Source organism: Melanerpes formicivorus, unplaced genomic scaffold (assembly GCF_026170545.1).
Source record: "Melanerpes formicivorus ecotype bairdi unplaced genomic scaffold, bMelFor1.0.p_v2 SCAF_93, whole genome shotgun sequence".
In the NCBI taxonomy this organism is placed as follows: domain Eukaryota; kingdom Metazoa; phylum Chordata; class Aves; order Piciformes; family Picidae; genus Melanerpes; species Melanerpes formicivorus.
In genome coordinates, this window is record NW_027142445.1 from 1,575,231 (window position 1) to 1,587,642 (window position 12,412).

General features: G+C 45.1%; 1 protein-coding gene across 1 annotated transcript in view; it reads right to left on the reverse strand.

Annotated features, from left to right (window-relative positions):
- Positions 1 to 6,795: 6,795 nt before the first annotated feature.
- LOC137455228 (spermatogenesis-associated protein 16-like) overlaps positions 6,796 to 12,412 on the reverse strand; it is a 56,720-nt gene continuing 51,103 nt past the window's right edge. Inside the window, exons 10-12 of the mRNA XM_068165848.1 lie at positions 12,163 to 12,327; positions 10,282 to 10,362; positions 6,796 to 7,834 (exon numbers count right to left, since the gene is read on the reverse strand). Coding sequence (XP_068021949.1) covers positions 7,712 to 7,834; positions 10,282 to 10,362; positions 12,163 to 12,327 — 369 coding nt within the window. The 3' untranslated portion in view covers positions 6,796 to 7,711. The remainder of the gene's footprint in view (positions 7,835 to 10,281; positions 10,363 to 12,162; positions 12,328 to 12,412) is intronic.

Sequence of the window (12,412 nt, forward strand, 5' to 3'; positions counted from 1 at the left end):
GGAGCCTGGCACTTGGAATGGAGGGGGAAGGAGACAACCCCTCTGTCAGGTGTGAGCAGGTGAACTTTCTCCTCAACCTGGTGGCTGAGCTTAAGGATGAAGTGGCCGAGCTGCAGGATGAAGGATCCAGGCTCAGGACTACAGGGGAAAGTCAAAGGCAGTTAGAGATGTGGGAGCAGGCTCTGCAGCCCTCCCCTGTTGAGGGAGGCATCCCTGGAGACAGGGAGGGATGGGTACAGGTCCCTGTCAGGGGAAGCAAGGGGAATCCATCCCGGCCCTCTCTCCCCCAGCTGCCCTTGCACAATCAGTATGAGGCCCTGCAGGCTGAGGGCAACGGGGAGGAGAGGGCTGAAGAGGAACCACTGAAGGAGATGCCTAAGGCCAAGCAGTCCCCACCAAGTGTAAGGACCAGCACTGTCCAGACAAAGAGAAGGGTTATAGTTGTTGGGGACTCTCTCCTGAGGGGGACTGAGGGAGCCATATGTCATCCTGACCCATCCCATAGGGAAGTGTGACTGCCTGCCTGGGGCCCAGACAAGGGACATCACCAGGAGACTCCCTAAGCTGATCCAGCCCTCTGACTATTACCCATTGCTGGGAATCCAAGCTGGAAGTGATGAGGTTGATAAGAAGGGCAGCAGGACAATCAAAAAGGAACTCAAGGCCCTGGGACAATTGATTGATGGGGCAGGAGCTCAAGTGGTGCTCTGCTCAGTCCCCTCAGTGGCAGGGGAGTACACTGAGAGGAACTGGAGAGCCCACACCATCAACAGTTGGCTCAGGGGATGGTGCCAGCAGTGGCATTTTGGGTTCTTTGATCATGGGGCAACTTCTACTGCACCCAACCTGCTGGGTCCTGATGGGGTGCAGGTATCTAGAAAGGGCAGGAGGGTACTAGCACTGGAGTTGGCAGGGCTCATAGGGAGGGCTTTAAACTGGGTCTGAAGGGGGTGGGTGAGGAAAGCAGTCTCTCTGGAGAGGAGAGAGTGGGACACAAATTAGGGTGGACTGGGGTTATAGATGACTCCAGGTAAAAGTTTTTGGTAACAGACTTATTGGCACTAAATGATCATAAAAAGGCAATAAAGGCAATAAAAGCAAGCAAAGCAACCGGAATATGAGCGACCTGAGAACTATAATAATACAAGGAATTAGGGAAGCTGTTCCTAGAGGACAGAGTTTTGATAAAGCTTTTAGTGACCACCAGAGGAAGGATGAATCTCCCACGGAGTGGATGGGAAAATTAAAGAAAGCTCTGCAGATGTACTCTGGAATAGACCCCAATCCTGCAGTTGGAGTGATACTTCTCAGGACACAGTTTGTGGTGAAATCATGGGGAGATATTAGAAAGAAACTGGAAAAGATCGAGGACTGGCAAGACAGGGGAGTAGAGGAGTTACTATGGGAAGCTCAGAAAGTATATGTAAGGAGGGATGAAGAGAAACAAAGAGCAGAGGCCATTATGGAGCTAAGATTATAACATCATCTGAAGTAAAGGTATGAGAACAGAGCACTGATCTGCAGTTGTTGAAAGGGAGCACAGTCAGCTCAGTCAGTGGAGCATGAGACTCTTAATCTCAGGGTCGTGGGTTCAAGCCTGCAGCAGACAGGCAGTAGTGTCCTTTTACTGTTGGATATGTTCCCAGCTACCTGAGAATCCAGCACACAGGTTTCCTTTGATAGGGACAGTCTTTCCTGATGTAACAGAAATACAAAAAGCATTCCAAAAGCCCAGCAACTTGAGGATTGTACCGAGATTCCACAATCTCAGTTAAGGGGAGATTACAGTTTGAAGAACCCTTGGCTGCAGATATGCCTGTACCTTGTACCCAGCGATGTTGGGAGACAACTGTAGGCAGGAATAAAGGGGAAATAGGAGTGACCCTGGATGTGGGAATGTAATTTTTATAGGACAGTAATCAAAGTGATCACAATTTATTAGTTAGGAAGAAGGAAATATGGGGAGCCATGATCAGACCAGAAAGAAAGAACACATACCTAAAGGATGGCTGATACCTATTGGGTCAGGATGGTATTGGATATGTGGTAAAAATGCTTATAAGGTATTACCCTTAGGCGGCTAAGGAAGATGTGCTATAGGACTGGCCTGTCCTCATATCTTTATAGTAAATCAGCCACAGGAATTACTCAGGAGCTTTGCAAGAAGAACCAAGAGGGGAGCAAATCCACTACCAACCAGGCATAGCAAGTGTCATAGTTTTGCTAGGAGGTTTCTACCTTGGCTTGGGGTTAGTGAACTTGAAAAAGCGATGGTAAATTTTTCTGCTACAGCTGAAATGATGACGAATGCAAGCAGAGACGCAACAAAAGCTCAACAGCTTGAAGTCAATAGTCTCTCAAAAGTAGCTACTGAAAATAGGTTGGTTTTGGACTTCTTACATGTTGTATGTGTAGTCATAAATGTAAGCTGTTGTAGTTATGTTAATCTGTAGTTCTGTTAAGTGATTGTAGATCACAATCAAATATTACATCAAGTTTCTTTGGATGATACTTCTTGTGGATTTAAAGAAACATGGGATAAGTTAACTTCTTGCTTATCAAATATGAGTTGCTTTAAACAATTGTTTGTAATACCTGTTGGAATAATTGTAATACTGATCTGTGTAATTCATTGTAATTGTTGTTTTAAAATGGTAAGACCTTTAGGTAAAATTGTTTATGCCAATAAGTTACAAGCAGATGGTTATGATCTGAAGGTGATCAAAATAGAGGAACTTAATTATGATCCAATTAAGAAGGTTCTGAAGTATCTGGAAATTTTCACACAAATCAGTGGTGACAAAAAGAAAATAGTTTCATAGTATCATAGTATCAGTCAGGGTTGGAAGGGACCACAAGGATTATCTAGTTCCAACCCCCCTGCCATGGGCAGGGACACCCAACACTAGATCAGGCTGGACAGAGCCTCATCCAGCCTGCTCTTAAACACCCCCAGGGATGGGGCCTCGACCACCTCCCTGGACAACCCATTCCAGGGTCTCACCACTCTCATGGGGAAGAACCTCCTCCTCACATCTAGTCTGAATCTCCCCACCTCCAGCTTCATTCCATTCCCCCTAGTCCTATCACTACCTGAGATCCTGAGAAGTCCTTCCCCAGCCTTCCTGTAGCCCCCTTCAGACACTGGAAGGCCACAATTAGGTCACCTCGGAGCCTTCTCTTCTCCAGACTGAACAGCCCCAACTCCTTCAGTCTGCCCTCATAGGAGAGGTGCTCCAGCCCTCTGATCATCCTCTGGGCCCTTCTCTGGACACGTTCCAGCACCTCCACATCCCTCTTGTAATAGGGGCTCCAGAACTGGACACAGTACTCCAGGTGGGGTCTCACCAGGGCTTAGTAGAGGGGGAGGATCACCTCCCTCGACCTGCTAGCCACACTTCTCCTGATGCAGCCCAGGATCTGATTGGCTTTGCGGGCTGCAAGTGCACATTGAGAGCTCATGTTGAGCTTTTTGTCCACCAGCACCCCCAAGTCTCTCTCCTCAGGGCTACTTTCCAGCCAGTCCCTGCCCAGCCTGGATTTGTGCCTGGGATTGCCTCGACCCAGCTGCAGGACCCTGCACTTGCTCTTATTGAACTTCATGAGGTTGGCTTGTGCCCACCTCTCCAGCCTGTCAAGGTCCCTCTGGATGGATCCCTTCCCTCCAGCGTGTCTGCTGCACCACACAGCTTGGTGTCATCAGCAAACTTGCTGAGGGTGCACTCAATGCCACTGTCCATGGCACCCACACAGATGTTGAACAAGCCTGGTCCCAGGACTGATCCCTGAGGGACTCTGCTTGTCCCTGGCCTCCACTGGGACATGGAGCCATTGACAGCCACTCTTTGGGTGCAGCCATCAAGCCAGTTCCTTATCCATCTAGTGGTCACCCATCACACCCATGTGTCACCAGTTTTGAGACCAGGATGTGCTGCGGGACAGTGTTGAAGGCTGTGCTCAGCTCCTGGTAAATGACATCAGTTGCTCTCCCCTCAGCTATTAATTTTGTCACCTGCTCATAGAAGGCCACCAGGTTGGTCAGGCAGGATTTGCCCTTGGCAAAGCCATGCTGACTGTTCCCAATCACCTCTTCACTATTCTTTTGAGCGAGTAGTGACTCCAGGAGGATCTGCTCCATGATCTTTCCGGGCACAGAGGTGAGACTGACTGGCCTGGAGTTCCCTGGTTCCTCCTTCTTACCCTGTTTGAAGATGGGAGCAATGTTTCCCCTATTCCAGTCTGTGGGGACTGCCCCAGACTGCCATGACTTTTGAAATAGAATAGAGAGGGGTTCAGCAACCTCCTCTGCCAGTTCTCTCAGCACCCGTGGGTGTATCCCGTCGGGTCCCATGGACTTGAACACTTTCAGGTTCTTCAGGTGATCACCAACCTGCTCTTCACTTACCATGGGCAGTTCTTCCTCCCCGTCCCTGTGATGAATATACTGGTAATTTGTGTTAAAATTACAAGACTTAGAGTGCACTGGGATTAAGGGTCAGGATCTTGTGAGGCCTGTTTAGAGGGTAAAGGGAAAGAAACCTATCTTGCAGACTTGCAAGGATGCTGTCTGGGTAATTGGAGACATCATGGCTGAGAAGGAGCTGTCTTAAAGATAAACATTCAGAACTAGGAATTTGTTTTCTTCAGATAAGAAGCCTGCACAATTGGGCATGCGTGAAAGTGGATGCTCTGACCCTTACCACACTGAATGTAGGGAGAAGGGATTTGAGCACCTATTCTAAGACTCATTATCATATGCCTGCCTTCTATTTAGCATAAGTTTGCTTATGTAGATGATGGAACTATATAAGATGAAGAAAACTATTGTAAGGTTGCTTTCTGGGTGAAGTTTTGTACCCTCACATGCCCAACCGGTTGCTTTGCTTGCTTTTATTGCTTTTATTGCCTTTCTACGATCTTCTAGTGCCAATAAATCTGTTACCAAAAACTTTTACCTGGAGTCATCTATAGCAACAGATAAATCATTTCTGTGACCAAAAACCCCTAACAAAATAAATCTTTGCTGGAGAGAAACAGTCCCCCATCAGTCATTTGGAAACCAGTCTTTAAAAGAGAAATGACCTAGCAGTGGTACTCCTGGGGAGTGGGCTCAGATACGTCCTTGTGTGGGGGTCTAAAATAGACACAGCCACCAAGAGCCAGACTGTTTTTAATGTGCCCTTAACAAGTAAGAGGATGAGGAGTGAAGTACAACTTCCAGTAATGTTCCCTAAATAAGGGAGCCCGTGGTGTATGCCATCACCAAGAAAAAGGCTGGCTGAGGGGCCAGACATTCATTAGTCAGAAATTCCTTCCAAAGGCAGGTGGTGGGAGAATTTCTGTAAAGCTTGTGGTTTAGAAACTGCTGCATGGAGGAAGCATCAGAAATCCCAATCCTCCTCCCATCTCTTCCATGTTTAGCCAGCCAAATTATTCATGGATTAAAGCTGACTCTCAGAGAGACCTGAATGCAGGACTGAGTCTGCTCCATGGGCCTGGGAATCTATGCATTCCAGAAGGGTATGTTTGTAAAACAGCAACACCCCTTCCCATGGCAGAGGCTCCTTTCATGTTTGCTTTGTGTTCTGCAGCTGGTTTCATCTCCTGACACCTGCTTTAGTCTCTGGCTTTCTGGAGGCTAAAGGACACTGTAGCCAGGTGCTGGCCTAGATGTTTCCAACACCTTCCAGATGGATTTGGGCTCTGGCCTCTCTCTCTTTCAGTGCTGTATTGATCTGCAGCATAAGGCAGGTTTCCTGCCCTCCCTGTTACCTGCAAAGTGAAATGTCACATCTTGTCTCAGATCTGGGGCTCTCGCCAAGCTCCACAACAAGAACAGTTCATCTTCCTCGGTGTGCTTGGATCAGCTTGTTCATGTTACACAGCCAAGAGGTTTTCAATGGCAGTGCTGCTTTTTTGTTCCATTCATAGAATGGTTTGGATTGGAAGGGACCTTGAGGATTATCTAGTTCCATCCCCCCTGCCATGGGCATGGACACCTTCCACTAGAGCAGGTTGCTCAAGACCCTGTTCAACCTGGCCTTGAATGCTTCCAGGGAGGGGGCAGGTGATGTTCCTAAACATCACCTCTTCCCAGTGCACTTCATTCTTTTTTCATCATTCTAGGTAAAAAATACTTTGGTTTGCATTCAATGTTGCAGAATTGTAAGCCAGCTTGCATCAAATTCAGTGTATTTGCTTAAGAGCTTGATGATTTACCAAGCTGTGTGTTGACTGTGACTCGATGATCCGTGGGGAGCAGTCTGTCTGATTGTGTGTCTGCTCATCAAAGATGGATGATTGCCACTATGTGTCATGAAACTTCACCTGACAAAACCAACTCCATAGCAAAATAATGCTGTCTCCAAAGGAGCTCAGAGCAGCCCAGATATTCTGGGAAAGATTTCTTTATACTTCTTCTGTTAACAATGAGCAAAGGACCATCAAAGCTTTTGCCAGCTCGCTCTTAGTTGTCAAAGTCTTTTGTGAGAGCCTAGGAAAATGGTCTCTAACTGCATAAAATCTGTAGGATTTAGACTCCTATCTATGATAACTAATGGGAATTAAGGGGCTAAATACCTTTGGGGTCTTGGATTTTTTGAATGAAATCTTAGGTCTGGGGGATGAATTTTTCCTTTCCCTTTTTTGTTTTCAAGTCACCCTTGAGTGAGGAAAGGGAATGAGCTAAATGCTGGTTTTATGGGGTGAAGTTATCTTCCTGCAAAGTAAACTGTAATGGGTTGGGGCAAACCCCCTCCCCACCACAGGGCAGAAACAACGACTCAGACAAAGGGATTGCAAAAGTGATGGAAAGTTTAATTAGAAAAACAATTTAAAAACAAACACCAATGAAAGCTTTACAGAGAACCACAAGCACTGTGACAAAGAGAGAAATCCCAGAACATGCCCAAGAACATCCCATCCCCACCTGGGGGTACACCCAAACCCCCCTAGGGCTCTTTCCTCCCCCCATGACTAGCTAGTAGAGGGAAAAAATCATAGGGAGCAGATGAGAGTGAAGGGCTTCAAAATCTTAACCATGGAGCAACAGTTGGGCTCCTTTCTCCTTTCTCTCTCTTTTGTCATAGCATCATGTTTCTCAGACTTGTCGTTACCACAGCCATAAGGTGCAGGATGCCACTTTGTACCTCTAGGTTGCACCAGTAGCCGAAGTGTAAGGCATGAAGCTGGACAGAAGGCACTGTGAGGCTGAATTCCTCCTTACAGAGGATGGATGGATCCCTGTTCTTGGGCAATAATCAAGCCAAGGGGATTTTGTAGAGTTTGGATGCAGAATATTCTCAGAGCAGAAAATAAAGACCCTTCCTGCCAGGGTGTTCCTAGTTAAAGAAACAAGACAAATAAACCTGACCAAAACATTTATTCCAACCAGTTCAAACTAATGACAAGCAAAGTAACTTCCTAACTATATCCTAAGGGGAGGAGGCGGGGGAGGGAACCTAAAGTGGGAAGGGTTTTTTTCTTAACCTATCTACCTAATACCTATGGTGGGAATCCTCTTAATAACTCTATACTAACTTCCTAAATACATCCTATCGGGGGGGGGGGGGGAACCTAAAGTGGGAAGGGGTTTCTTCTTAACCTATCTACCTACTACCTATGGTGGGAATCATCTTAATAACTCTATACAAATATCCTAACTATATCCTATGGGGGGGGCAGGGGAACCTAAAGTGGGAAGGGTTTTTTCTTAATGTTTCCAGGTCTCTTGAGTTTGCTGTACACGTTGAATCTTCTTTCTTCTTTCTGTCCTGGCTTTGTTCTTGATGTAATTGTCTTCTACTTCATGTAAGTAGCCTTCAAGGACTCCAATCTGCAGTTAGAAAGAAGTGGTGTCAGAAGCTCGTCCCTTCTCTCTAGTGAAGCTTCAAACATTTTGGCAATTAATTTCTTTCCAAACTAACTGGGACTAAAAATAAGCTGTCCTGGGTGGACAATTGCATTTCCATCTGGTTGCTCTTGTTTCCTTCACTCTCAGTTTGCCTGAATCAGGGCCACTAATACTATTTTCCTTTTGCACCTGCACTTTTCTGACTTCATTACACCTTAGATGTTACACATGAGACTTCCACCCCTGTTCCAGCAAATTCCTGTTCCTTTCCCATCCTTTGCTTTCCTTTTTCACAACGGCTCCAGGCATTCATGAAGCACGTATCTGCATCGCAGCCCCAGAAAGAGAACAAATTAGGAACCAGTGGTTCTAGCACAAGTGACATGTGGTAATCCACACCACATCAGTTTTGAATCATCAGATTTCATCCTCTTTAGTACTGTGTTAGAGCTCTTGAACCCAGTGTGACATTCTTAATTACAGCTGATTAAAAACCACCAAAACCTACAATGTAAACCAACAAGAAATCCAACAGAGAAACCCCAAAACTCCCTGAGTGTTTTCCTGTCTTCTCTATTTAAAAAGCCTTTGTTCCTAAGAACATGCTGACTGTGCTGAAATTAAATGTTGGGGAAAAAAGTAAAGTACAACAGAAATATTTGATGATGGTTTTCATTTCTTTGTTCTAATACAATAATCATAAGACTACAATTCTATTATGAAACAAAAGGGAGTGCTGTTGGGAACAGGATGCCTCAGCTCAAATGGTTGTCTGAAAGGCAAAACTATGTTCAGAATGCCAACAAATTTTGAAGCCCCAAATTGTGCAACAGAAGAGTGTAGATTTCAATGCATTTCAGTAACTTTTAGTCCCAACTATTTAATTCTGCAGAGATTCTGTCCATTTTTAAATGCTATTAGTCTTGATATCTATCAAGACTACATTGAAAGTATCTAGAGAAATTAATCCATGCAAATGCACCAAAAGAAAACACTTTGTTCTACTGAAATTACAATGAAATATTAGCCACTGTTGAAACTGGGGGGAGCTTTTTGCATTCATCTGGTTATCAATGTTTGCTCTATCTGGCAGGAAATATTTAGGTAATTGTATAAATATATCTCATTCATATCCTATGTAGTGTTTGTGGTGCAAAAGATTCTCATACGATCTGTAGGCAGGTGTGAGAGATTTAGAGACTATCCTGGGCAATGTAAAAGAGGTGTGAATATTTATCCTGCCCTTCCCTCATGAGCATTTGAAAGAGCTGAAATGCTCTTTTGTCTATAATTTTGTGCACTTAGGTTTTGGTTACTTTCTGTCCATCCTGTACTTGGCAAACTTTATTAAGAGCCACTGATCTCACAGCTAGCTGAGGCAATACACCTGCTCAGACTTTCTCTCAGAGGAGATGCCTTCTGGAAGTTTACTTCAAATAACTTGGACACATGGACTCTGAAAGCACCTTGCCCCTCAACCTCTGTGACTTCTGTCAGACATACCCATCCTAGTTACACTGACTTAGTGCAGCTGGGATTTGGGTTTTCAGTATCTCTCTGTCAAACTGAAATCCCAAAGAGGGACAATTTCAAGTCCCACCAGTGCAAGAACTCAAGCCCTTTCTATTCTCCAGCCTCCCACTGCAGCCACAACTCAGAGTGAGTGTGTGTCATTCTGGATCTGATGGAGCCATAAGACACAGGGTAAGGCCAAGGCCTTGGACCATTAGTACCATTATCCCTTGCTGGGGATGCGTTGCTACCCCTTTCCTCTCCAGTAGCTGAATGTCGGTGGTGTGAATGCCCAGAGCTGTGATTCATTCTGGTTTGGAAGACTTTGTCCAAATCTAACACTGCTATTGCATCCCAGCCTGCCCCACTCTTCATTAGGTCGAGCCAGATTCATCAGCAGAGAGAACCAAAACAAGATGCCCTATGCTTCACAAATCCTTTAAGAAGTCAATTGCCCAGCTGCTGTGCAGAGACTCCAGAAAGGCATTGGCATGTCTTTTACCTCTCTCATCACCAAAGCCTCATCTGAGCTCTACTAAGAGACTTCACTTGTTGGATTGAATTTTATTCCCTAACAACTCCCCCTCTCCCTGCAATTAGCACACTACCCCCTATGATAAAGATGGAAGAGCAATATGATTATCAACCACAAATTCAGCCTTTGAGGCTGGGGATATTTGTTGTATTAGATAACCACAGGAGACTATTAATATGAACAGAGATCAACCCTAGATGCTAAAGCAAATAGTAAGTATCTATCTGTGGCTAGTGCCTGAGCTCTAACAGAGTTGGAGGCACACAGTCAGCTTTCAAATGGCACCTGCTTTCTTTTCTACCTTTTGAACAGATAGGACTCAGGGGGACATTTACTCCCCAAGGAACAATATACTCTTCTACCCTTTGCTGCAAGTTGTTACCTTCTGAATTTCCTTCCACACACGTTGGTTATCAGTGTTGCCTCTGAAGGTGTCCGTGGCCTCTGCCATTAGCAACTCCAGCTGCGGTACCAAGATAAAAATGATCACTGTGGAATTCACACCCAAATAACTTCTCTAAATACACAGATTAAAACCTCATTAAAAAATCATTTGTACACTGATGATTTTATTACTCATCTGTTACACAATGAGCACTGCCACCTCATCTTTGCTTCAGCCATGACTCTGTGTTATTGTGGAGAGAAAATACTTAACAATGGGGGGAAGAAATCCTCTGGAAATTCTGTATTGAAGCCTATATGTTTTTAATGCAGTAAATGTTTATACTTTGGAAAGGAAGGCTTGGCTTGTAAAGAACAAAGGGTCCATATTTCATTCTTTAGTTGTCTGGGATATTCAGTGTTGTACAGGAATGCTTTTCAGTATTTTCACCCAAGGCTAATGTATCATAATTTAAAGCAGCATGTAAAACCTCACAAGAGGACAACACTAAAGCTGAGATGCTTTGACCGGAGCTGGAAGTATCTAGCTCATTTTGCCTGCTTTTACTATCCTTTTTCTTTGGCAAACCATCCCTTTTCCCCATAATGCAGCAAAGCAGAGCATAAAAACAAGGCTGCCTATTTCTAGTGTAAACTGCAAAAAGAAGCTGTAGGAAAATCCTTGCTAATCAGTCCTCAGTGTTAGAAGGAAGGCTAAAATTCAGGTCATCTGTACCATTTCCTCACTCCAGTACCCTTCCAGGTCAGTCATAGCATTGCCTCACCCTGCACCCTTCCCAAACACTTGAAAATGTTTCAGTTGCTCTTAATTCACTATCAGAAAGCCAAGAGTCAGGTCCAGCATATCCTCCTGCAAGCAGCCATCAGTCTCAGTGTTTTAAGAAGTAACTAGGAGAAACTTGTCTTTAATCCCTGTAGCTGTGCTCTAGAAGGTCTATCCCAAAACATTTAGCTGGTTAAAGGGAACCCAGATGATAGTTTTGGAATCTCTTCCCGAATTTTTTACTCATTACAAGTAATTGGACAGTATAAGCAAAAGCATTGATAGAGAAATTGTCTCTTCTTGCTGTCCCTAGATGGGCAGCAGTCTAAGATGAGTCCCTAAAGTGACAAATGCACTCATCTGTGCAAGATGCAAAACCACTGCCTTGAGCTTCACGGAGCAGATCTGTATTTCCTTGAGGTTACCTTTGCATTTAGGTTTTTGAAGCTCAAATTCTATGTGTCCCAGCACTAGATAAAGAATGCAGGAGTCTTCTTTGGAATCTCTAAATCAATCTGCTGTGGTTGGTGCCAGCCTGCTTTCTGTGCTTGTGCAGCCAGTAAACTGAATCTTATTGGCTGGATGTTAGGAAGAAGTTCTTCATAGAAAGAGTGATTTGCCATTTTACAAAGGGAAAACAAAGGCATAGCAGGTAGATGGGTTTATTCAGAGACAGGGAGTATGTTGTAGACACAGCCAGGAAAGGAAATCTTTCCTCTCCTTCCCCTCCTCTCCTCAGCTTTGTCTAGATTTGGCCTGTTTGCTGCAGGTGGCTTCTGATGTTAGCTATCCTAAAGTAGCATGATGTGAATAATTGCAATCATTCTTACAGACTGACTTGGGGACGTCTGGGGGAAAAGAAGAGGGTTTAAAAATGTGCCTACAGATGAGTCATGCTGGTTCTATACAAATCATCCTTGCAGGTGATTAGCACCTCCTCTGACAAGGCACTGCAGCAGGATTTTAAAACTACTTCAGGTCTGCACATTGGGAAAATGACTTCCAGAGCAAACTGCAGCACAGTGTTCTGCCCCATCCCTTCCCTGGCTCCCTGCCTCCGAAAGCCAAAACCAGGGTGAAGAAATCAATACTTACCAGTTGGGTATCCTCCTGACTGAGGTCCTGCAGGTAGGGGATGGTGGCTGCCTCAGCCATCACTTGCTCAAGCAGCTGGGCCTGTTCCTCGAGGTGCTGCATGCGGCCAAAGAGGCTGGCCTGCTGCAGCTTCTCTACTGCCCGTGAGCATGGGCAGCGCTTGTCCTGTTTGGTCACAAACGCAAGTCAGTCAGAAGAGAGTCATGGAAAACACAATCATCCCTTGAGTCCCTAGTGCCTTGAGGCTTAT